The sequence below is a fragment of the Balaenoptera musculus genome, chromosome 18 (genome assembly GCF_009873245.2).
Source record: "Balaenoptera musculus isolate JJ_BM4_2016_0621 chromosome 18, mBalMus1.pri.v3, whole genome shotgun sequence".
In the NCBI taxonomy this organism is placed as follows: Eukaryota; Metazoa; Chordata; class Mammalia; order Artiodactyla; family Balaenopteridae; genus Balaenoptera; species Balaenoptera musculus.
Genome location: NC_045802.1, coordinates 50,405,850 through 50,431,887, shown reverse-complemented (window position 1 = coordinate 50,431,887; position 26,038 = coordinate 50,405,850). Strand labels below are relative to the sequence as shown.

Sequence of the window (26,038 nt, the reverse complement as noted above, 5' to 3'; positions counted from 1 at the left end):
CTGAACTTGGCGACTAGACAAATTTTCATTATTTCTGTGAAGGTATTTATTCTGTTCTGTATGATTCAGGTAAAGCCATGACACTTGAAGCATCATACATTCTTATAATGTGCTGTGCAGCTGTCAACTGCTGGGCAGGGTTTCATCAGGAGCCAGAGTAGTGGCTTCTGAAACACCTGCTTTGGATGCCTTTGGAATGATCACTTTCTGTGAACTATCACTAAGCTATTTTTTAAAATGTAGGGTAGGAGAAGAGAGGAATAATAGAGCAATTTCACTAGTGCATAATAAAAACTGCAGTGCTGCAGATAGATTTCAGTGGTGGGAAGAGACCACACACCATGGTGGGTGCCCGCACACACGTGTGCACCTCTCCTGGAAGGAAAACAGTGCATCTGGTCGTGATGTTTCCTCCTGCCTTCAGTTCCCTGTAGCTTTGCTCTATGCAGGGAAGTCCTGCCAGAATTGACAAGGAAGATACACCCCTACAGTTTCACAAGTCCTTTGTTGTCACAGATTATATTCTTCCAGTAAGAACTGGGGCTATTCATTCACATGCATTGGGCTCCCCGGTCCCTGAACCCAACTCAGGCTCCAGAAACTCACATTCCCACCAGGGGAGGAATGAAGGAAGCACAGCTGGCCCAGAAGAGGTACAGAGCACTTTCTTTGTCCTGTTGCTTGTCTCTGTACTCACCCTAGGTTGTAAGCTCACGGTTGTAAGGGGTTTTTGCCTATTTTGTTCACTGCTCTAATCACCTGCACCAAGAACATATTAAGCCTTCAATACACATTTGTTGAATTGAATGGACACCCACCATTTACTTCACATCCCCAAAGAGGTTCCCCTACATAAACTATCACAGACCTTAAGGCAGTCCCAGTTTTTGTACGGGACTTACCTGTCTGAGATATTTTTTAGATAGGACTTCAAAGTAAAGTCGTTATAAAATATAACATATAAAAATTCCCTTTAAACTCACATTCTCATTTTAAATGCCTGGGTTAAAATGATTACAGCTCTTCGGTCTGTGGCAGCTCTAAGCCTACTGGAGATATCGGTTTTAGTTAATGCAATGATAAGACACACCGTTTATAGAGCTCAAGTGCTACAGGGCAGAGACAGTTCTTAAAGTGGAGGCAATGTCCAGTTTTCCTGTATCATTATTCTACCCTACAAAGCCACACGAACAGGAATGGAAGGCATTTCAGGATGGGACAAGATATGCAGAAAAGAGAGAACATAGCAGGCTGGAGGCTACTATCTTAATTAGGACCTCTTTGCAGGGTTGGTGCTTGGCTGGCATCTGGGAACTTGGCACTTGACCCACTCCCTAACTGATAAAAATGATCCACTTTGCCTAGACGGTGCAAACAATGTGAATTATGCTGAACACCTGCTTTCCTTCTTGAAGTTTGGAATTATCATTGTTGCTGGGCAGAGGGTGCCTTCATGACCAGATGCTTATAAAAACCTTGGGTGGTAAGTCTCTTCCCAGGGCAGAAACATTGAACACATTTTACTGAACTTTTCCTCTGCTGGAGAAAGGAGCTCATTCACCCACCTCCTCACTGGAGGGAGGGAGCGTTGAAAGCCTATGCAGGGGTTTCACAGACTCTGCCTGTGTCTTATTCTCTTGTGGATCCTGTATCCTTTCACTATAGTAAATCTTAACCATGAGCACAGCTATATTCAGAGCCCCGTGAGTTCTTTTGGCATGCACCCGAATATGTGCATGGTCTTGGGGATCCCCCAAATATATACTAGAGCACCAGGGGTCCCCAGAATGGACAAAGGTGTGCCTGGGGACTGAGGCACTTTGGCTCAAGGTCATGGGTATGTGCTGAGGATGCAGAAATACAGAGAGGGAGCTGGAATAAACCTCTCTCTGTGAGCTAGAGCCTTTGTCTCAGTCTCATGGTGGATTTTCTCCCTGGCCGTCTGGCCTGATCCGTGTGGAGGACTCATTTGCCTACACACAGGGCCTATCACACTAACAGTGGGCTGAGCTGCATCCTTCATTGCTGTACCCAAGGAAAAGGAAGGGAAGAAACAAGCATTTGCCACAATGCCTAGACATCAGATCAGAGCTGCCTGAGTCCCATCTTGGGCTTTCTCAGGATAGAATAGCTCACAAGCTGTCCTTGCTCCCCAGCCTCAGGGCAGGAAGAGACGCTAGCTCAGCTTTAACTCTCTCATTCCATCCAAAATCTCCACCAGCACTGTGGCCCTAGCTTTTTTTTTTTTTTAAATTAATTAATTAATTAATTTTTGGCTGTGTTGGGTCTTCGTTTCCGTGCGAGGGCTTTCTCCAGTCGCGGCAAGCGGGGGCCACTCTTCATCGCGGTGCGCGGGCCTCTCACTATCGCGGCCTCTCTTGTTGCGGAGCACAGGCTCCAGACGCGCAGGCTCAGTAGTTGTGGCTCACGGGCCTAGTTGCTCCGCGGCATGTGGGATCCTCCCAGACCAGGGCTCGAACCCGTGTCCCCTGCATTAGCAGGCAGATTCTCAACCACTGCGGCACCAGGGAAGCCCTGGCCCTAGCTTTTTGAAAGGAATCATCTAGAAAAGAATGTGGGGAGCCAATCTCTCTCTCCTCTATTATGTGTATGGGGTAAGATGGGGGTGGATGGTGTGCAGGGCTGTCAGTGAAGAGGACCCTTGAGCTCTCTCTACAGACCCATATCCCCCCATATTTTCTCCTGCCTTCAGTTAACTCAGTGGGCATAATAGCCAATACCAAGGTCACCTTGAGTGCTGTTGTCCCCCTCAGGAGAGACTGTCTTCCCCAACACCTGCTGTTGGTCCGAAGCAAGCTTTGGGGGTGTTACAAGTTAGACTGAGTCATATTAAGATTTTTTTTTAAAGAGTTTAGTTGAGCACAAATCGATTTGAATCATGCAGTACCCAATCTAGCAGGTAGAAAGGGGATCTAAAGAGCTGTGCAAAATGAAAGACGTTGACAGGCAGAAGGGAGTGGAAACAAGGAAGTTACCCTAGGCAAAACAAACAAACAACAAATTGGTTATTGCAAGGTTCCTTTCCTTAGGGGATGGCAGGGGTCTGTCAGGCAGATTACCTAACTAGTGCTGATAAGAGATTCCTGATTTGCTGGTTCAAGATTCCATTTTTGGAAGAGCCAAAACTGTAATTCAGTTAGTCTCGATTTGGTGGATATGGGCTTAGCATAAACAACTCCATTTGGGGTTTGTTGTCTTGTGTTTTTGTTGTTGTTGTTGTTTATAAAGTTTTTTTTAAAATTTATTTATTTATTTATTTATTTATGGCTGTGTTGGGTCTTCGTTTCTGTGCGAAGGCTTTCTCTAGTTGTGGCAAGCGGGGGCCACTCTTCATCGCGGTGCGCGGGCCTCTCACTATCGCGGCCTCTCTTGTTGAGGAGCACAGGCTCCAGACGCGCAGGCTCAGTAATTGTGGCTCACGGGCCCAGTTGCTCCGCGGCATGTGGGATCTTCCCGGTACAGGGATCGAACCCGTGTCCCCTGCATTGGCAGGCAGATTCTCAAACACTGCGCCACGAGGGAAGCCCCTGTTGTCTTGTTTTTAACAGGGGTTATCTGAGGATATTATTAATGGCCCTCAGATCTTGACCCTAGAAACTTCTGAAATGTATCAAGATAGGATAATTAAATTTAATCTCAAGGTCACAGTAGAAACCACCTCTTCTATCTCCTCTTTTATCAACCTTGTTCACATTTATAAGTGTTAACATGATGTGTCCTATAGAACAACCTAATCCATGTAATACAGAGCCAGCAATAAAAAATTCTACCCATTTCTAAGTACTGCTTCTGCTACATTCTATAGATTTTGATATGTGGTATTTTTGTTATTGGTTAGTTCTAAATGTTTTATAATTTTCTCTGTAATTTCTTTTGTGACCCAAGAGTTATTTAGAGGAATGTTTATTACTAAACACTTCAGGCTTTTCTAATTGTCTTTTTAATTTTGATTTTTAACTTGATTACATTGTGATTAGAGAAAATGATCTGCATGATCCAGTGCTTTGAAAAGTTGAGACTTGCTTTATGCCTAAGTATATGGTCCATTTTTGTAAATGTTCTGTGAGATTTTTAAAATATTGTGAATTCTCTAGTTTTTGAGTACAGAGTCCTCTATATGTCCATTAGATAAGACATGTTGATTGTGTTTAAATCTTATATAGTCTATTTATTTTTGGTTTCCAAATATAAATTACTAAGAGAGAAATGTTAAAATTCTCTCAGTATAGTGTTGGATTTATCTGTTTCTACTTGCAGTTTAATAGTATTTAGATGCATGTAAGTTTAGAATTATTTTAGTTACCTAGTGATTTGAATTTATCATTATCTTTTTTCTAATAATGCTTTTTTGCTTGAATTCTTTTTTGTTTAATATTAACATTTATTTATTCTAGCTTTTTTTTGTTAATATTCCATCCACATTTCCCCCATATTTTTTACTTTCAACTTTTCTGCATCCTTATGTGTCTTGAATAAAGTATATAACTGGATTTTAAACATGCCTTCTATGGACTTCCCTGGCGGTCCAGTGGTTAAGACTCCAAGCTTCCAATGCAGCAGGTGCGGGTTTGATCCCTGGTCGGGAGACTAATATCCCACATGCTGCGTGGCACGACCAAAAAAAAGAAAAAGCCTTCTAATGACACCAGAAGTAGGAACAAAAATTTTTTTAAAAAATAGTAAAATGGACTTGAACAAAATTTAAAGCTTCTGTTCTTTAAAAGAGACCATTAAAATCACAGTAAGACAAGCCACAGACTGGGAGACAATATTTGCAGAAGAGATATCTGTTCAAGAACTTATGGCCAGAATATAAAATGAACTCATACAACTTAATAAGAAGACAACCTAATTATAATAATAGGCAAAAATAGGCAAGAGTTAGTCATTAGGGAAATGCAAATTAAAACCACAATGAGGTACCATTATACACACACTTGACTGGCTAAAATTATAAAGACTGATAATTCCAAAGGTTGGTGAGGATAAGGAGAAACTGGAACCATTGTACATTGCTGGTGGAAATGTAACATGATAGAGCTACTTTATAGAAAACAGGTTTTACTAAAGTTAAACATGTACTTACCAAATGACTCAGCATTCCCATTCCTAGGAATCAACCCGAGAGAAATGGAAAGATACGTCCACAGAAAGACATGTTTGTGTATGTTCATAGAAGCATTATTCATAATGGCCCCAAACTGGAAACAATCCAGCCGCTCTTTAACTAATTAATGGGTAAACAAATGTGGTCTATCCATACAATAGAATGCTACTTGGCAATGAAAGGGAATAAAGTACTGATACATATGTGGAAAAATCTTAAAACTATTATGCTAAGTGGAAGAGCCAGACACATAAGACTATATATTGTATGATTCCATTTATATGAAATGTTGTAAAAGACAAAGCTATAGAGATAGAAAGCAGATCATTGGCTGATGAGGGCTGGAGATTGGGAGTGAGAATTGATTGCAAACAGGCCTGAGGAATGTTTGGAAGTGATAGAAGTATTCTAAAACTGGATTTCACTGATATTTGCACAACTCTATACATTTACTAAAACTCATAAAATGTAAAATGGATGAATTGATGATATGTACAGTAGCTGTTAATAAAACAAACATTTTAAAATGTGTTCATAGTCTTTGTATTTTTTAACTGGAGCATTTAGTCCATTTACTCTCCTCATAATTATATATATATTTGGATTTTTCCTATCATTTTATTTATTTATTTATTATTTTTTGGCTGCGTTGGGTCTTTGTTGCTGCACTCAGGCTCCCTCCAGTTGCGGTGAGTGGGAGCCACTCTTCGTTGCGGTGTGCAGGCTTCTCACTGTGGTGGCTTCTCTTGTTGTGGAGCACGGGCTCTAGGCGTGCGGGCTTCGGTAGTTGTGACACGCAGGCTCAGTAGTTGTGGCTCGCAGGCTCTAGAGCACAGGCTCAGCAGCCGTGGCACACGGGCTTAATTGCTCCGCGGCATGTGGGATCTTCCTGGACCAGGGATTGAACCCATGTCCCCTGCATTGGCAGGTGGATTCTTAACCACTGAGCCACCAGGGAAGTCCCTCCTATCATTTTATATTGTGCTTTCTGTCTGTTCTGCCTTTTCTATATTTCTTTTCCCCCTCCTTTCTTACCTTTCTTTGGATTATTTTTTCCTAATTCCATATTTCTCTCTCTATTAACCTGAAGTGATACATTCCACTGCTGTTTTATAATAGTCACCCTAGAAATGTCAACATACATACTTACAAATCAAAGTCTAGAGTTAACAGTGTTGCCCTTTTCTTGAACAACATGAGGAATTTAGAATACATTAACTATAATAACTCCCTGCTTTTATATATATATATATATATATATATATATATATATATATATATAAAATATGTATATAATGCTAATGGTGCAGTTTTTAACCCCACAAGGCATTTTTATTACTTTATACAGTTTAATATTTATCTGACTACCCACATATATACTATGTTTTGGCTGTCATTCTTTATTACATCTCAGACTCTACATCCATGATATTTGTCTCAAAAATATTTTTGTAATGAAAGGTGATATATTGTAGTGGTTAAGAGCATGGCTTCTAGAGCCAAACTGCTTTATTTTTTAGACTGTTTTTTATTTATGCTTTAAAGATAGAGAAACTTAAGTAGAGGTTTATTCAGAACCATGGCCAGGGTCACATCTAGTCAGTGGCAGAGGCAGGATTTGAACCCATGAAGCCCTTATTTTAAACCCAATAGCATCCCCTCCATTGGGAAGGGCTTCTGATAGCCCATAGTGTAAGAAGTCCATTGGTGGCACAACAGACCAGAGCCCTTCTTCAGTGTCAGCAAGTTGTATGCAGAAGTTCAAATCCCTCTCAAGCCTTGAGGTTCATGAAGTTCATAAATAACTCCTCTGAAAAGATTAAGCAAATCACAGGTGACCTGAATTTCAGCCTTATGAATGCTTATAAAATAAATTTCTCTGTGTTTCTTGCGCCATTATCTTGCTACAGGTAACTGGAACTGTCTTGCAAAATTTATAGGACAAGACTTCTTCCATGTATATCCAGTTCTGTGTCTGGACTCTCTTCAGCATGCTGCATTTATTCCCAGGCAGACCAAGAACAGACCCTTGCTCTATAAAGCAAAGCATTGAATTTTCCCCAATATAAAGTCATTTAGATGTTGTTAAGCCTCAGGAGAGATTGCATGATGGGACTGTTAAATGCTAGAGAGATTTTGTAACTATCTCTGGTGGAGAGGGTTCTTTCAGAAGTGTGGTTAACACAGAGCAGTCTTCCAGGTCTTCTAGGTTTTCTACTATCTCTATAAGCCTTTCTACAGTGTGGCAGGACAGCATCCCGCAGGCATTGGCTCTGAACTTTTCCTGTAGGTCTTTCTGGCTCAGAGGCTTCCTCCAGTGACCGTAGAAGGTATCAGAGCGCTCTGTGAAGATGGCTCCATCCTTGAGGGCAACACTTATCTCGCAGTAGAGTGTGTTGAAATTTGGTAGGTTGTCCCGAGGGTGCTCCAGCTCTACCTTACCAAGCAACTCTCTTACCCGTGGCCTGTTGACCTGGTGTTTGTGGAATGATGGGACAGTGATGGCACCATCCAGCAGCATGGCGCAGGCCACATACTGGAAGGAGTGGCGGGCCTCATGCTCTGAGTCTGGGAAGGGCCTGTTCACATACTGGGCATCTGGAATTCTAAGCACAATTCTCTCCATGTGGTCAGTGGGAAGCAGGGCTCTGTCTCTTGCAAGCTGTTTTCTCACAGATGCAGCTGCGTCTGCCACCCAGTGCGTGGCCAAATGGGCAGGGAAGAGCTTGAAGGCCACATCCTGCTGGTCCAGCAGCCAAGTGTGTGAATCTACGTCTGGAAGGATTTTGGGGGCATAGTTGGCATAGAAGGCCCCAAACCCTGACTCCATGTCCAAGACCCGTTTGTTTCCCTGGAGACCCAGCATTGCCAGAAAAGCAGCTTCTAGCCCATGCCTGGCAGCATTGCCGATGTGAAGAGGCTTGGTCTGAGTGGCGGCATTCGCCATGGGTGCCCCAGCATGAGAAACAGCAATAGCCAGGGCCTCTTGGCACTCTGTCATGCTGAGCCCCAAAAACTTAGATGCTGCAGCAGCACTACCCAAAGTTCCCACCACTGAGGGGGGATGGAATCTGAAAAACAGAAATCACAAGAGTTGGAGACTTACAAACCTCAACCCCCAGGGGGCAGTATAGCACAGTGGTCAGAAGCTTAGCTAATGGAGCAGCCCTAACGCCTAGGTGCAAATCTCAGCTCTTCCTCTTATTAGCTGTGTGATTTTTGGAAAAGTTTTTCAACTTCTCTGTACCTGTTTTCTCTTATATAAAATGGTCACAATAATAGTATTTACTTCATAGGGTTTTGTGAGTTTTGAACGAATTCGCATGATTACAACAGCGCCTGACATAGTAAATTATTTATAAATGGTACTTTTGCAATTATTGCCAAAAAGGCAAAAGTTGTTGAGTGCTGAAAGCCTATGTAAGTAACTGTAACAATTGAGAGCCTTGTAGAAACCATGAAAGTTCACTCAGTATTCCGATTTATTCCTCCCCCAGCAGGCTGGACCAAGGGGCAAAATAAATATTAGATTGAACCATATGATACAGTCAGCGTTTGACCATTTTTGATCTATGGATTGAGCAGTCGGGTTTAGGATATTCTGAATGTTCTCATTAGTCTGAAGGACACTAGCAAATACCAAAGTAGACTCTGCTTTGAGATGAGATGAGGGCTATTCAGAGTACCCACAGAGGCCAGAATGACATGATCATCCTGGGGTGAGAGGCTCCAATTTAGTGCATGGTCCTCATTGCTTGATCGGCTCTCTAAACCCAGAGGAGAATTTTCACTAGCACTTCTGAGGTCAGACCTTTGTATATGGATATGCAGTTTGATATGTGACTGGTTGAGTTGACTTATCTGCCAGCACTAACGTCAGCATCTTCAACTGAGCCAACCTCTATGTCAGAAAGATCTACAGAGATAATGAGTAACAGATGAAGGGGAATGTGGCCGCCTCACGATGGGGCACAGTTTCTCCATACCTCTTTGGTATGTCCTTGGCTTCCTTGGAGAAATGCATTAATCGGCCTTGCACTTCAATACCAACGTTGAAAGCCAGCAGCAGGTCAAGGCCAGAACACTTTGGACTTGGAGGCAGGGCTTCCGATAAAGCCATGAGGACAGGAAGGACAGCTCCAGAAGGGTGGGTGGCAGGGTACCACGTGTCATCAAAATCCATTGAGTGAATCTATGTGAACAGACGCATAAACGACAACCAAAACCTAAATGTATTTCCCTGAATGCAATGACTTTTGGACCAGTCAGGGTTTAGTTCAATAATAACCTTGTTTGACGTGAGATTTTTAGATCTGATTCTCTGAAAATTAAACCTACGAACTGGCTGCGATTCTTCATCACGTGACTTGGCACTAGACATGCTGTCCTCTGTCCACATCAGGTGCGACCCTGGGGAGCAGCTGGCGAACCACAGGGAGCTTGGGCCTTACTCAGGTGCCACAGCCCTTGGAAGGATCTTTATCTACCTTATAAACAAAGCTGTAGAATTAGGTGGCTCCTCACTCCCTCCCTCCCTCCCTCTTCCACCTTTCAGACAAGTCACATGAAGAGTTTAATGTCATTTATTCCACATCAGGCCATATTTTTTGAACCCTTTTACTATATATAATTTCAAACTTATGGAGAAGTTGCAAGAACTCTTGAACCCAGTTTTACTATTAAGCTATATTTTAAAATCATTTGGTTTTTCCTTATACGAAATAGTAATAACCAGAAGTTCATTTAAAAATAGATTTTTGTCTACTAGTTGTGGCTGGTGCCTTTCCCACTGCTTACTTACTGGACTTACTTACTTCTGGATGCACCATTAGGTTTGACTTTCAATATTCTGAACTACTGTCCCATAAACCATAAAAATATCTCAGAAATCCCAACAGATTCATGTCCAAATTATATCTTTTAGACTGCCCGTGACACACAGAAAAAGCATAAAAATTGTCAGATGAGAAGTGCTGATTTTTGGTTCAGAAAATGTAGATACCTTATGGCCATTGTTTCTTTCTCAATAAATATCTGTTGAGTGAATGAATGAAAGGCTGGTTACTGGATAGAAGCTGATACTGCCCAAAACAGAAAGAACTGACAAGGAATTAAGTCTGGATATTTAATTTAGAGTTGAGATACCTTAGGGGCATTTTTATCTAAATACTTCCATCTTATTTCCTCTACTTCACAATTTGTTTGAAAAGCATCAATTCACTGTAAAAACGTGAAAACTGAAATTACTACAAGGAGAGAGGGCAGGCCACTTCACCTCTCTCAACTTCAGTGATCTCGTCAGTAAGATATGGAAACTGGGCAATTTCTGAGATGTTTTCTGGCCCTGAAATTATTCTGATTGTTGAACAGTTACAAAGACATGGAAATCTCCTTACAGCCACACCGTTAACGAAAGCAGCATATGTTGGTGGGAGCCTGAAGTCTGGCTGGCCCCAAACAGTGCTGGATACATTGGAACTGTAGATCTGAAAGAAAAGAATATCAATCAGTGATACAGAGTGTGAACCCAACGTGCCAAGTCACCATTTCAAGAGTTGTTCTTCATGTTTGGAGGCATTACTTTAATACTTCTTATTGAGCCCTTTGTGCTAGACTGAAGCCCTAGTCATTGGATTTCTTTCTTCCTTGTAGAAGAATATATAACTTTTTCTGTGGAAGGGAGAGGAGAAGCTGTTGCTCAGTCCCAGACTGAGATCCATAGGTGCGCCAAGGAATGAAGTCTGAATTTACTCTCATTCACTCCTTGAGGATAAATACTAGGAAAGGTGGACTAATCGTCTATAGACCAAGCGTATTCTTTGGAGAGTGGATGCTACATCTCTCATGTAATCACCTACTCTGTGCTCAGGGTGCTGGCCCAGGCTTTTTGGCAGAGAACCTTGAAGTCTTTGCACGAACAAATGGCCTGGGGCTATGGCTGCTAAGACTCTCAGGTAAAAATGTGCTTTCAGTCAGACCAGTAATCAACTTGGAGATTTTGCTAGCCTTAAGATTAAGACTGGCCTTAAGATACTGACTTAGTAAAGGATGTGGGTGAATATTAAGACTCAGGTAATAAAGCATAGAAAAGCATAAAACTATATACAACAATGCTATATACACCAAGCACTGTCTCTAAAATGAAGAGTAGGGCAGTAGAACACAAACGCACGTCCCTGGGCGCGCTTCTGGGTACACCTCACAAACAGGCGCATGTGCGCACTTGGTTTTAGCTCCAAAGTAGACATTGAGCTTCTTACTTTACTGTATTCCCTGGCTTTGTGAAACACTTCTGTACTGGTTCCCAGGAACCCAACACCCAGGGTATCCAGAATCATCCTCTTGCTCCTCTGGATAACACGATCTGTCAGGTGTCCCACTTTCAAGCCGTGGATCAGTTTGGCCAAGCTTTCTGTGACAGACTTTAAAGGGAAGAGTGTTAGAACAGTGCTTCACTCACTTTGTATTCACACACTTCCTTTCTACACGAGAACTGGAGGTACTTTTACGTAAAGAGTTTACTCCACTATAGGAAACGCAGTTGGTTAAATTAAGTTCAGTTCCTAAAACATGATGTGTACTGACCACATGTGTGAGGCAGAGGGATGTGGAAATGAGCGATGGCCAGTTTCTATCCTCAGTCGAGTGGAGGACACAGAGTAGCAGGCAGATAATGTGTGCTTGGGTGGTGGGCTCTGGTGGAGGCAAGCAGAGGCTCAGAGGGGGGGCAGGGGAGGGACGTCTCACCCACCACGTGGGCACGCCTGAGCGTGGGGTGCATTCAGACAGGTAGGAGCTGTCACTGGTAGACACGTGCCAGGTGTTGAGCCGAATGTTTTAAATACAGTGTCTACTTAATACCCACTGGTCTCTAGGTATGTATCGTGAGTCTCTTTCTGCAGGTGAGGAGACCAAGACCCAGAAAGGTGAAGTCCCCAAGTCACACAGCTATAACTTAGTTAGTCTGGACACAAACCCCTGTAGGTCTAACTCCAAAATCGATGCATCTAGCTCTTAAGCCCCCATTTCCTGAGGAACACATACATCAGAAACCTGGATTTCTTGCTGAGAGTGAACATTTCTGGTTCTCCATCCCACACCTCCAGAATTAGACCCTCCTCAGAACCAGAACATTTGGAAGCTTAGTACAGGGTTCTAGGTTTCCATTAAGCTCTCTAGGTGATTCCTAGGTGATTCCTAAGATAGCTCTAGTGCTGTCATGTCCAATGTGGTAGCTAGTCTCCACATCTGGTGATGGAGCGCTACATGTGACTAGTCCAAACCAAGACATGTCATCAGAGGAGAATAAACACTGGGTTTTGAAGACTTAGTAGGAAAACAAAGGAATAGAAAGCATTTCATTAATAATTTAAAAATATTAATTACATGCTGAAATTGATAATATTTGGGGTATATTGGTTAAATAAAATATATTATTAAAATTCATTTCATCAGTTTCTTCTTACTTTATTAAAATATGGCTACTGGAAACTTTAAAATTACACTCGAGAACCACTGCCTGCTCTTTCTGTTGGTGGAGACTTGCTGGAGGAGTAGATACCTGAGCTGGTTATGAAAACTTCTGGGAGTCAGCCAGGCGAAGGTGCTGAGAATGAAGATGGAGGTTAAAGGCAGAGGTAGCAGCGTGGGCTGGGGCTTGGAGGTGTTGGTGCGGGACGGTGCCGTGAACTGGGCAAACTCCAGCCACAGGGCTGCCCGCAAGGGGCAGAGATGACAGGGAGAATGGATTTGCAGGCCAGGGCTGAATGGCGAAAGTTATATTATTCTAAAGACTGTGACGTCATCAGGGAGCCATAGTGCTGTCTTAAGAGAGGAAGAGGCGTGATCAGAACTGTGTTTTGCAAAGATCTCTGTAGGTACTCATGTAGAGAATGGGTGGGGAGGGGTAGACAGGGCAGGTAAGAGACCGACGCAACAGGTTCTGGATGGGGTAACGGCAGTGCCATTTGCCGTGAGAGGGAACACAGGAAGAGGAGAAGACTTCTGGGCAACGATGCTGGGCTCATCGTGAACTTGTTGAATGTGAAGTGCGTGTGGTCATCCTAGTCGAGAAGACCTTATGTTTCTACCCACAAACCAGATAAAGAGCATGTCTGTTATGTAGTTAAGAACATCCTTTCATGTTTCACTATATGCCTAGCACTTAGTACCACTTAGTAAATGTTAGGTCGCTTCCCTTCCCTGCTCTGATTATTGCATCATTATACAACTTCTCTGTCTCTGTGAACATCAGATAACTCATTTTAAAATGTGAGCTATAGGATGGGGGTGGGGGCTTATTGGATAGAGGATCTGGGGTGTCTGGGGCTCTCTGACGCTAAGCTCAGTGCAAGAGCAGAGGTGCAAAGATAGAACCAGTTCCCAGCTGAAAGTCTTTCAACCTGGCCACCGACTTGTCGACTTGTCCTATATTTTCAGTCCCTAGGCTGTCAAGCCTGGGAAACCTTGCCATTTGTGAAACAGTGGGTTGCTTTTTATGTCTCTGAAGCTTTGCTAGAACAATGAGAGGAAGCAGGAGAGGAGATGGCTGGAACAGAGAAAGGGGTCTGGGATGCAAGTTTCAGGTTAGGGTGGAGAATAACAATACCTTGGATTTTCATGTGGCTAGAAATCTGGGTAAACATTTTAGGGACAGAGAAGGGAAGGAGGGAAAAGAACTGGCTTGATGATTTGCCAACTAAAACTTAGAGATTCAAGCACTGGTTGGATCCTTTCTTATAAGCAAAACTACCTCTTTTTGACCTCTCTTCCCATCCTCACAATTCCCACAGTGGAGGCAATTAATGATGGATTGTTCATCTCTTCAGGGTTAGATCTGACCCGGGAGTGCCTGCTGGGGCAACGTGTATGCCTGGGGAGCGTGTATTTGCAGAGCGCCACCATGGAGCGTGGGAGGTGATTGGGGCCTCCATCCACACAATCCCACGGTGCTAGTGACTTCTGAAAGTAGGGCCCCAATGGACCCCCTGACAAGTCCTGAACACCACCCCATGTGCCAAAGAACAAACAGCCTCCTTCTGGCCCCTGAGGAAGGGAACACTAGGAAATAAACATGCAGCTGTTCAGCTGTATTTAGCCTTGTGCCCATCTATTTCTAAAATATCTTGTTGGTCTTCTTGATTTTCTCCTGGTATTTACATCTGTTCTTAGTAAAATACTATGATTAATGTATAAATTAAGGTGAAATATGCAGTTATTTAATAAATATTTCAGGAGTTCCTGTTATGTGTCTGCCCTGTGCTAAGCACTCTAGAATACCAAACCAAGATGTTATGGTTCCCACCACAAAAGGCTTATCTTCTCCAGGGGACTAAGGACAGTAGACAGATAATTAGGAAAGCAATCTGGCAATGCCATAATGGATACATGACAAACTAGAAGGTTAAAATTCTATGAACTGGGCTTCCCTGGTGGCGCAGTGGTGAAGAATCCGCCTGCCAATGCAGGGGACACGGGTTCGAGCCCTGGTCCGGGAAGATCCCACATGCTGCAGAGCAACTAACCTCGTGCGCCACAACTGCTGAGCCTGCGCTCTAGAGCCCGCGAGCCACAACTACTGAGCCTGCGTGCCACAACTACTGAAGCCCGCGCGCCTAGAGCCCGTGCTCCGCAACAAGAGAAGCCACCACAATGAGAAGCCCGCGCACCACAATGAAGAGTAGCCCCCTCTCGCCGCAACTAGAGAAAGCCTGTGTGCAGCAATGAAGACCCAACGCAGCCAAAAATAAATAAATAAATCTATAAAAAAAAAAAATTCTATGAACTTATAATGATTCATTTTCTTCCTAATTTTGTACCAGAGAATTATGTCTATTCTTGGTAAAACATTGATAAAAAACAAGATGCAGTTAATTAGACCACCCAGAGGCTATGAGAAATATTAAAATCACATTTTGAAAGTAGAAGCAGGTAGCACTTAAAAGGAGAGGGCAACTGAGGAAATCGAGAAGAAAAGGAAAGCTAGAAAAACCCGTTTAAATAAGCCACATAAAAGGAAACAATACCTTGAGCATCATGTTGTTCTAAAGAGGAGGTCTGTCTCAGGAGTGAACTGGGGAGAAATTTGGTTGCTGTGTGACTGTCTTTATACTCCTCTCTTCTCTCAAACTCATTCTCTTTCACTTTGTTCTAACTGGAAAGTTTCCACCATTTCAACACCTCCCAGCTAAACTTACTTCAACTTCCTCTGCCATGAGTTGTTTAACTTACCAGTAAACTAAATAAATAAACCTAAGAAGTACAGGAGCGATGATCATATGATTCCTCACAGATATCAGAAAAGTACATTGATGGCAAAACTAGGCTTGCATCTTGTGCCTAGATGCCATATGTCAAAATCAGAAAAATATTCACACTCTTTTATCTAGGTATTCTACTTCTAAAAATTTATCCTAAGGAAATAGACATGGACTTATGGGAAAAAAATAGCAAATGAAATAAAATAAAATTCATAGACTTACTTACAATATTAAAAATTGGAAAAAATCAAATGCCCCCCCAATAGTGGCTTGGTTAAGTAAAATACGGCATGTACGGTATTTAAGGTACACTCTCATTTTCCCCTTCCATTTCACATCTGCTAGTCACCATTGTCAAGGGACAAAAGTACCAGAAGTTCCTGGTAGCTTGAGATTAAGAACTTAGAAGGGCATTTGGGCATTAATCACACTTCTTCTCAGGTGTTCCCTGATTTGTTCCTGAACTGCATTTTTCAGTATATGCAGATCTGTGGTTCCTGGGTCCTCCACCTGGCTTCTGGGATCTATTGCCTGCCGCCCTGCTATTGCCCAAGTGGACTTCAACACAGCTTGTCCAAGACTTTTTGTTTATAATCAGTCACTGTGGGTTGGCTAGTCTGAACCCATCTCTGGTCCTCTAGGGAACTGTGATTGCCCTTGGGCTGTCTAGTCCTGGCCAATTGGTTTGTACTTACAGTGGGTACCAACAATCAGGTTATTTAAAATTTGAGCTTGTTGTTCCAGGTGTAGTGGCGGAATTCTTCTTTGAGGGGGATTGCATTTTAATTTTAGAGGAAGTATCCAGGAGCCCTGTGGCTCTACCCCCATCCTGTTACAGAAGGGGGAGTTTGAGACAAAGAGAAACTAAATGGCTCTGCATAAAAATGCAAAAGGCTGTCTTTCTTGTGGTCAGACTGTACCTCTAGGAGAAGAGGTTAAGTGGTTTGCTTCTCTTGGTTGGAGCCTGTGAAGAAAGAGTCTGGGGCTCTGGAGACAGGGTCAAGGGCAGGGTCAGTGGGAATCCCCGTGGATTGTTGGGGGTGATACCCTGGTTATAAGTCAGAACTACACACAAGTGAGGGGTGAGGCTGGAGGTGGGGAGGTGGTCAGCGGGGAACCCCATGTGGAAGGACATAGGCAGACAAATTTAAGGAGCAGTGGAATCAAATATCTACTCTGAAGTTTTTCTTTACAATATAATAATTGTTTGTCATCCTCAGGAAAGTTTGTTACATACTACAACCTAGTGTCAGCCATGCTTTGGGGAGTGAAGGCAGGGAGGTTGTTTGTACAGAAAGAAGGCTGGGGGTACCAGTCAGAGGGAGAAGTGACCGGCAGCAGACTGGGGGTGGAGGTACTTTTTGGTTATCCTAAGTAGCAGAAAAGTCAAAAGAAGGGGGTCTGATTGTACCTAGTTGAATGATACAAGAAAGAGGGACTTGAAAGGATGACACTGGGGGATGTTTGGATTCTCTTCTTAAGCCAGCTGTGGCCTGAGGCGGGCTTCCCAACCATGGTCCAGATTGGGGAAACCCAGAGCCAGGCTCAGTATTGGCACCCACAGTGGTTGTGGGCAACAGGGTACCATTTCAGACAATTTGTTTTATATCAGTGGACTCCAAACCCAGGTTCCAGTGGACGGGTGAATTTCTGTATCCAAAAGTAAAATGAATATTTGGGAATAGGGAGCAAGATGGGTATTTGGGGCCATTTGGATAGACTCCAGCCAAGTAAGAATAATCGTACTATATGGTTTTGTGATTTATTGCTGGATAGTTTACATAAATTGGTGTTAAGAGTAATCTCATTGAGTTGAAAGGAAACAGACATCTAGTTTGAAAAGCACTCAAAAGAGAACTCTCTAAGAATTATCTCAGTTGGGAGTTCTGGAGTTTTCAGCTTACTTAGATATTTAGAGACTCCTAAGACCACTTTTACATGAAAGTGAAGATTGGGCTATGCTGGCGTCAACCGTCTCACCATGGAAAAACTTTATAAAGTGATGATGAGCTTTATCAAGTCTGATGAGCTTTGATGGAAGTGCTGTCATTTAGCGTCTCTGGGCTCTCACTTTTTGTCACTATTGAATTCGAAGACGCATTTAGTTCAATGATTTGCTTGCTTAATTACTTTGTGCTTTTATGGAACTGTGACCAATTTAAAGACTAAAGCCCTCCGTAATTAGAATCACTTTCTAACTATCTAGGGGCTTAAATGATAAATTGTAGATTGACCGGCACCTCTCTAATCAAAAACAATTGATGGTTTCCAGTTGCCTCCTTGCTCCTAGCTCTAAGTAGAAGCCAGATTATTTTTAAAAGCACATATGATCTTCCATCACTGTCTGGAGGGGAAGCAGTGTAGAGAGCAGCCCCATGAAGGCCCACATGGGGCGGAACTGAAGCCTCCTGCTAATGGTGGGTTTGGGTGAGCATCTTTCCATAGCAAGCCCGGTCTTCAGAGACCCGGCTGGCAACTTAACCGCAACCTCCTGAGAGACCCAAAGCTATGCCTCCCAGCTAAGCTGCTCCAGGAATCCTGACCCTCAGAAACTGTTAAGATGATAAAGGTTTGTTCTTTTAAGGGGAAAAGTCTTGAAGGTAATTTGTTACACAGTAATAGACAATACAAACTCCAACCTGTTAATATGCCTTACACGGGCCCTTAGGATCGGACCTGAGTTCTCTCTTCATTCTCACATTGGGCCACCCAAGGGGCCAAGATCTTCATGCCTTAGGGACCTTTGTACCAGTGATTCCTTCTCACTTCTTGTGTCTTCTCCCCACATCATACTCCTTTCTTCTCCCCTCACCCCACAACTTTCTTCTCCTCATCTTCCATCTAAGTCAGTGGTTCTTAGCCAGAGATGAATTGTCCCCCAAGGGACATTTGGCAATGTCTGGAGACATTCACCAAGTTGTGGCATCTAGTGGGTAGGGCCCAGGGATGCTGCTAAACATCCTACAATGTAGAGAACAGCCCCCTACAACGACAAATTAATTGGTCCAAAATGTTAATGGTATCGAAGTTGAGAAACCCCTATCTAAGTGTAGAGGTTACATCGAGGAGGCCTCCAAAACATGCCAAGTTTAGGTCAACCCACTCACCTGCATGTTCCTATAGGGCACAAAGTTTCCCTCTTTATATTCCTTATTAGATAGGGAAGTTCTGTTTAGGAAGGGAACTGATCTACCCCGTTGATCACTACATCCAGAGTCTCACACATAATAGGTGCTCAATAAATTTTTGTTGAATGAATTAATGGAAACCCAATGCTTTCTATAAGTCAATCATACTAACACATGAATGAAATTTAATCCCTCTTTATTCCCAGTGGAAATGTGTCAGGAAGGTGTTCTTTTTAATGTCTGTGGTTTTATACTACTGTGGAGTGCCGGTCTGCCAGCAAGTAGAATACAATGAACAGATCTTTCTGTTTCTCTTGACAACAGCAGGTCCAGCTATTAGGGATGGCTTGTGAACGTGAGCTATCAGAGTAAATTAGGAATATTTGAAACAACAAATGAGAAATGTGAGAATGCAGACTATTTCTAAAAAGGAAAAACCATTTAATACAGTCAACTTTGCCCAGAATAGCTGATTCGGCATATTTGAAATTCGGTTTTCCTTTTTCTTCCTTGCCCTTCCTTTGTAGTCTGATGAGTCAATCTCCAGACTGTAATTAACTAAGTTTCATTTTTGAGGAAGCTTATGTTTTACCAGAGAGCACAGTGGTAGCAATCAGGGTTCCTTCCCCTGATTAGTTCTGTGTTAATTCCTTTGGGATATTGAAACATACTTACCATAAGAACGTGTCGTAAAGGAGAAAACTTTGGGGTAAAGTGTATTTAATTTCCTTAAAACAGCACCACAGTAATAACAGCCATCAAAATCCCCAAGGCTGGGCTTCTCTGGTGGCGCAGTGGTTGAGAATCTGCCTGCTAATGCAGGGGACACGGGTTCGAGCCCTGGTCTGGGAAGATCCCACATGCCACGGAGTGGCTGGGCCCGTGAGCCACAACTACTGAGCCTGCGCATCTGGAGCATGTGCCCCGCAACGGGAGGGGCCGCGATAGTGAAAAGGCCCGTGCACCGCGATGAAGAGCGGTCCCCGCACCGCGATGAAGAGTGGCCCCCACTTGCCGCAACTGGAGAAAGCCCTCGCACGAACCGAGGACCCAACACAGCCAAATCAATCAATCAATCAATCAATCAATCAATCAATCAAAATAAGCTAGGACACCTGGATTTCAACACTGAACATATTAAAAAAAAAAAAGCAATATTTAAGAGAATGTCTCACAGAGTCAATGGTTACCTTGTGTATATGTTCTTTATATGTTCTCTCTCTGTGTGTGTATGTGAACTTTTTACCAACTTATTAAATTTTGGATGGAATTTTGAAAGTGCTCAGGAAGGAATTAGGTTCCTATGAAGTGAGGACTTTAAAATAGCGAAGGAACGCGTGGCTGTAAAATCATCGCTTCAATATAATTGACTCAGCATAATTTTCTGTGAAAACGTTTTTCCGTTTGTGGAAGCTGAGGGCGGTTATAATTTATCCTCTAAAGCACTCTACCTCAAAGAAAAGTATTGTTTGTAGCTTTTCTCATAAGCGCAAAATAGCTTGTTAATATTTCTTAGTTAACTCGTAAATGCTGAATGATTACCCACAGGCTGTATTGCTCTGCATCAGATGTTGGCAAAAAGAAGAATAAATAGGATGGATGCCTTATTTGAAGAAATCTGGTAGACATTTAAAAAATATTCCTTCAGAAATTGTGTATGCACATTTACCAGGCAGAATAGATTCTAAGTACTTCCTCCTCTTTTGAAGCTGGAATTGTTGTGGACCTCAAAAGAAATGTGGTTAAGCATTTCAGCAGCAAAAGTCTAGTTATTTCCTTTTGATATTCCCGTTTCACACCAGAGACTCTTTTTCAGATGATCAAGTCTTTCTTCAGCTCCAGGAAATTTTCTTCTGTTGTTTTCTTGATTCAATTCCCTGTCTATTCTCCTTCTGAACATGTATTAGGTAGATATTGTTTCTCTTCCCTTTATCCTGCATATCTCCACTTGATTCTTATAATTTCCATATTTTTACATTTCTGTTTAATGTTCTGATAGGATTGCATGACTTGGTCTTCCAATCACTAATTTAGTCTTCATTTGTGCCCTTCTGCTATTCAGCTCTTTTAATGAGTTTCTTATTTTGGCAATAATTTTTTTTTAAATTTTATTTTATAAGAACTCTTATTGTTCTCTGATTAACATTTTACATAGCATCATTTTCTTATTTTATGGCTACAGTAAGTTAATCTCCTTGAGAAAATTACTTTAAAATTAAAAAAATAATCTTTTTTTTTCTGTTTCTTCTGGGATCATTCACAATACTTCTTCCTCTGGTACCTCTCTTTCGGGCTGTTGGTTTTCAGTCCCACATGAGTCAGACAGCTCACCAGTGTTGGGACATGACTCTTGACTGCAGCATCACTCTGTCTATGGTGGATGCTCTTCCATCCCTGCAGTCCCCCGATCTAGAATGATGACTCCTGGGCTTGGAGACCATGGGGCCTCCCTGGCCAGATCTTAAGGTAGTTCTCAAACTTAGCTAAGGTGAGAGGTACTGGTCAGCATACAAAAATATGAGGGCTAACATGGTCAGCCATGCTTGCATATTACAGTTTTAACTCACAAAAAGAAAAAAAAAAATCTGCAGACCGCAGAACCTGCAGAGAGAACTTCACATTTACTCAATGCCATCTCACTTTGGTAGAAATTTTGGATCAAACCACCACCAGACACTGGTAGTCTCTAGATTTCTCTCCTTAGGTCAGTGTCTACTGCTTGGCCAGTCAGTCATGGCAGGGGTGCTGGGGTCTTGTGGGACCTGTGTGGTCACTTAGTCTTCAGAGGGGGACCATGGGTGTGCCGTACATTATTTGGCTTGTCTTCTCAGGTGTGATGATCTTCTTCCAATAATTGTCATTGTCTACTTTTCATATTCTTTTCTTATTTTACATGTGGCTTTGACTGCCCCCATTCAGTTCAGCATAGGCCATTAAGCAGGATATTTTGCTGATGTCTCAGTGATTTTATCCCCTTGTCCTCCGTTTGCATATTTTCCTTATGGTTGATAAACTAGAGTTCTAAAACTTGCTTCATGAAATTAGGGCAGGGGGAGAGAGAGAGGGAACAAAGAGACATCAAGTGACAGCTGGGGCTGGGCCCCATGGAAACATCAGCTATGGGCTCACCTTGGTACGTGAGCACATTCACAGGACTGGTTATCAGTTTTGCAGGTCTTTTTTTATCAGTGCACCCATGACTGACTTGAGTCTTGGGAGCTCACTCACGCTAACCCAAATTATTTGAGAACAGAGAGTTAATCAGAATGCCAATTGGTTAATTTACATTGATCAGAATTCCATAGGGTCTTCCATTTAAGCCCTTTTCTGTATCAGGGTCCCCAAGAAGTTAAGTTAGCAATGTTCACTTGGTCAGTAGCAGAGGAGAGGGGGTTGAGAGCTGCCTGTCTAGGCTGTGGAAGAGCCGCTGTCCTTGCCCCATGAAATCTCCCACCTCCCTGGTGCCCAGACACATGCGTCCACCAGATTCTCTGCTAGATACACTTGGCCAGATTCTTACTTTGCTCTCCATAAATTACCTTCATGTTGTTAGCCTTTTAGTCTTTGCTCTGTGGAGACATGGTACTAACTTACAGCACAATGCAATCAGACATTCCTGGGTTTTTCATTTTATGCCCCAAACACATCAGCCTTGTCTGTTGGCATGCTGGGTGAGCTCTATACTCTCTACATTTACTACACAATAAAACACAGTCTCTGGGTAGCAACAGCATGACAATTAATAGGTAAAACTCACTGTTGTCACGTTGCAATAAGAGAAAAATTCCTGTCAGTTGAAATGTCTGTCATGATTCATTCAAAGTATACAGAATTAGCCATGCATTTCAACATCTTAGTATTTCCTCAAAATTTTAGAAAAACACTTAAAGTTAATGTGGCGTCTTCTGATTTTTCTGAGACTTGGTATTTTCCATATGACTACTTGGGTTCTGCCTTCTGGAATTTCTACTTAGCCCTGCTCCTTTCCTTCCTCCCTCTATAATTCACAGAGAACATTCTTCTTTTTCTGCAGTTTAACAAACATAACAGAATCTAGTTTGCAAAGATTTTTAAACTTTCTGACTGGTTTCATTCCTTGACTCAGTGTTATTCTTTTTTCTATCAACTAAAAAAAAAAAATCTGTCTTGGTCTCAGGTGTGTGAAAAATGGGAAAAGGAATGGTCAAAATCAACAAGAATCTTCTGTATGTGGGAGAACACAGTGCTAAGGACTGTGGATGTGGAAGTGAGACAGGAGGGAAGGGGGCAGGGCACAACCATTACTGCTGAGGATAAAACAAAAACTGGTCAGAACCGATTTGGCCCAAGATGGCAGAAGATTTGACTTCCAGCAGACCTTGAGCCTCATTATATGCTCGTTGTAATACATTAGCATGTGCTAAACAACACACCCACAGGTGCCATGACAGTACCAAGGCTGACCATAAAAGGCCAAAAAGTGGGCAGTGGCCCAGTTCCTGGAAATCACCACCCCTTCCCCAAAATAGCTGGAATAATCCACCTACTCGTTAGCCTATGAAATTACCCAGCCCATAAAAACTAACCACCCCATATTTTGGGGCTGCCTCTCTCCTTCTGAGATGGCCCAAACTCTGTCTATGTAGTATGTATCTACCTGAAGAAACTTGCTTTCACTTTACTATGGCTTGCCTTTGAATTCTTTCCTGCCCAAAGCCAAGGACCCTCACTTGGTGGCCCCATCCCAAGGACTCACCCGAGATCTGGGACATGGCCATCCTCTCTCACCCCATTTTCCTGCAACAGAATAATAAGATGGTGGGAAGATGTAACTAAAATCAAAATCTTCTCTCAACCCTGAAATCCTCTCCACAGAGGTAACAGAGAAAGAAAACACTTTAATTATTGAATAAGCATTAAATCAGAATGTGATGCCCATCACAGGCAATCCCCAAAGAGACTGCAAAGACAGAAAAGAATCTCACCCCCTTCTATAGTCAAGCAGACACTATGCATTGCATACATACACGTTCTCGAGATAAACAATAACTAGTCCTCAAGTCAGAGGACTTGATAGCACCTTTTGTCATACATACTTCATTCTGAATTTACCTGGTAATTGAGGTGACCGTTGGCTAATTGACTGTATCCAGAGGAAAAACACACTTCTCATCTCTTCATGAGAGGAAGTAGCTTTGCAATTTGGAGCAAGGCACCCACCAAAGTTAGGCTCCTGTACCTATCAGCAGTCTCTGCCCCATTCTGGGTGCTGTGTGAACGAATGCGTGAGGGAGTGCATACATCTGGACCCTAGGTGAGTATGGTGGTTCCAAGTCCCTACCTTGTTCTGTTTTTTGACCAGCTGAGAAATCGCATTTTAGTGCTGGGAATGACATTCTACCTGTATATCCCACAATGGACAGCGGGGCTTTCCTGAAAGGCTCTGGAATTGCTCTGCATCCATGGACTTCTGGAATGTCAGGGACCAGTTTCAGCTCGGGAACTCACCTGGGGGAAGGATGAAAGCTGACAGTGGGACCAGTTGCCATCAGGGAGTAAAGAGGGAGAGTTTAGAGAGGCAAGCTGGCCACTCCAGCAGGTCCCTCTTGGGAAAATATCTCCATGAGGTTACCTGAGTGAGTGGGCTGGATCCAGCCCTGAGTGCTGAGCTCCTCTGGTGAGGGATCTCACCCCTCACAGGAGGCTGAGGCATGGACCAGAAGGCCAGTGTATCATTTTACACTTTGGATGTTCCTTTACATTGCAAGGCTGGATGTATTCACTGTGTAGGGTCCTTCCCTATGGCACTGTGGCTGGGACGTCAGATGAGTAATCGGATGTTGCTTGCTGAGTGTGAAACTGGAGTAAGTAGTGGCAGAAATTTGAGGGACATTTACCAAGACTTTGGGAAAGCTAGACACCCCTGTTCCACACGATGGATACTTCTCTTTGGTCTTCACCAAATGTAAGATCTTGCCTTTGCTTGCTTTTTTACTTTGTTCCTCTTTTGAAATTCCATATTGATCGTCTTCCTGTTGCTGCAACACACAGACACATGACAGCACATTGTTTGGCCACCTTTTCAGTGTAGTTCTAATAAGAAGTTAAAACTGAGTTCTCGGGGGGCTTCCCTGGTGGCGCAGTGGTTGAGAGTCTGCCTGCCAATGCAGGGGACACGGGTTCGAGCCCTGGTCTGGGAAGATCCCACATGCCGCGGAGCAACTAAGCCCGTGAGCCACAACTACTGAGCCTGCGCGTCTGGAGCCTGTGCTCTGCAACAAGAGAGGCCGCGATAGTGAGAGGCCCGCGCACCGCGATGAAGAGTGGCCCCCGCTTGCCGCAACTAGAGAAAGCCCTCGCACAGAAACGAAGACCCAACACAGCCAAAAATAAAAATAAATAAATAAATTTAAAAAAAAAACAAAAAAAACTGAGTTCTCGGAACTGGGAAATTGGCAGCTTACTTTGGAATATCATGTGTCCCTGAAGTATCCTCGTGTCCTGAGGTCCTGTCATAACTCTTAGAAATCTCTCCTTTCCTCCCTTCCTTAGCACAGGTCATTTGTGTAGAACTCAGTCATTATATGCGGATTTTGCTAGTGTAACTTCGAGTGGTAATCTGTAGAATCAGTCCCAGTCTGGGGGGCACCTTATGTTGCTCCAATGTGCTAATAATAAGGATTAGACCCACGAGTGTATGAGACTAATCATGTCGGAAAGTCTCAAAGTCTTAAGGTAAATAATTAGTGGAAAGTTGGGGTGGAAGAAAGAAAATGATTAGGAATGAGATGACTGAAAAAGTAAGTCCAAATGCAAGGTTGCATAAGGACCAATAAGGATAGAGTAGGAGAGTGAGATAAAAAAATAAGAGCTAAGATACAGTGCCCCAGGGTACAGTTGTGCAGGTTGTGAACTGTTCAATGATGCCATACATAAGAGGGCTCCATTCACACCATAGGCATCGTAGTTTTGCGTATTTATTATGATAATTGCAGAAGAGAGGACATAATGTTTTTTAATTCTAATAAAATCAGTATATTATAACAATTTTTCTGACAGTGAAAGTGTGCTGGGAGATAGTTCCTCATGGGTCTCACATGTATCTTCACATTTTGCTAGCAGAGGCACGGACTATTTATTCCAGATTGTCTTTTCAAGGATGTATGGAGCAAACAGCCATGGAAAGTAGAAACATTACCTCTCTGGAGTAAAGGGTAGGCAGGCTTACTGGTCATTATAAAAGATTTAGGTTCCCTAAGTTCAGGGGTCTTCTCCTGTAACAAAACCCACGCATGTGCAGATGTCACCTGGCCCTCTGTGCATTGTTGTGAGAAAAGGAGCTTGGGGAATTGGTGCAAGAAAAAGCAGACACTCTGGCTACAGCTATTTCTGTGAGTAATAAAGTCCTTTGTCTCTGGCCCAGGAGTTTCATGGGTGGTCTTCTGCCACCATCCATGAAACTGGCTGGCTAACATGTTAGCTTGCATGTAGGTCTGACACCTCAGACCCTTCTCAGTTATTAACACAGTGTCTTAAAGAAGGGA

General features: G+C 42.9%; 1 protein-coding gene across 1 annotated transcript; it reads right to left on the bottom strand.

Annotated features, from left to right (window-relative positions):
• Positions 1 to 7,253: 7,253 nt before the first annotated feature.
• On the bottom strand, positions 7,254 to 15,216 carry ACOD1 (aconitate decarboxylase 1). The gene is made up of 5 exons (XM_036831380.1): positions 15,154 to 15,216; positions 11,389 to 11,550; positions 10,525 to 10,614; positions 9,115 to 9,320; positions 7,254 to 8,199 (listed from the first exon to the last, which is right to left on the bottom strand). Exons 1-5 carry the CDS (start codon positions 15,163 to 15,165, stop codon positions 7,254 to 7,256), a joined length of 1,416 nt encoding a protein of 471 aa, XP_036687275.1. The 5' UTR covers positions 15,166 to 15,216.
• Positions 15,217 to 26,038: the final 10,822 nt, after the last annotated feature.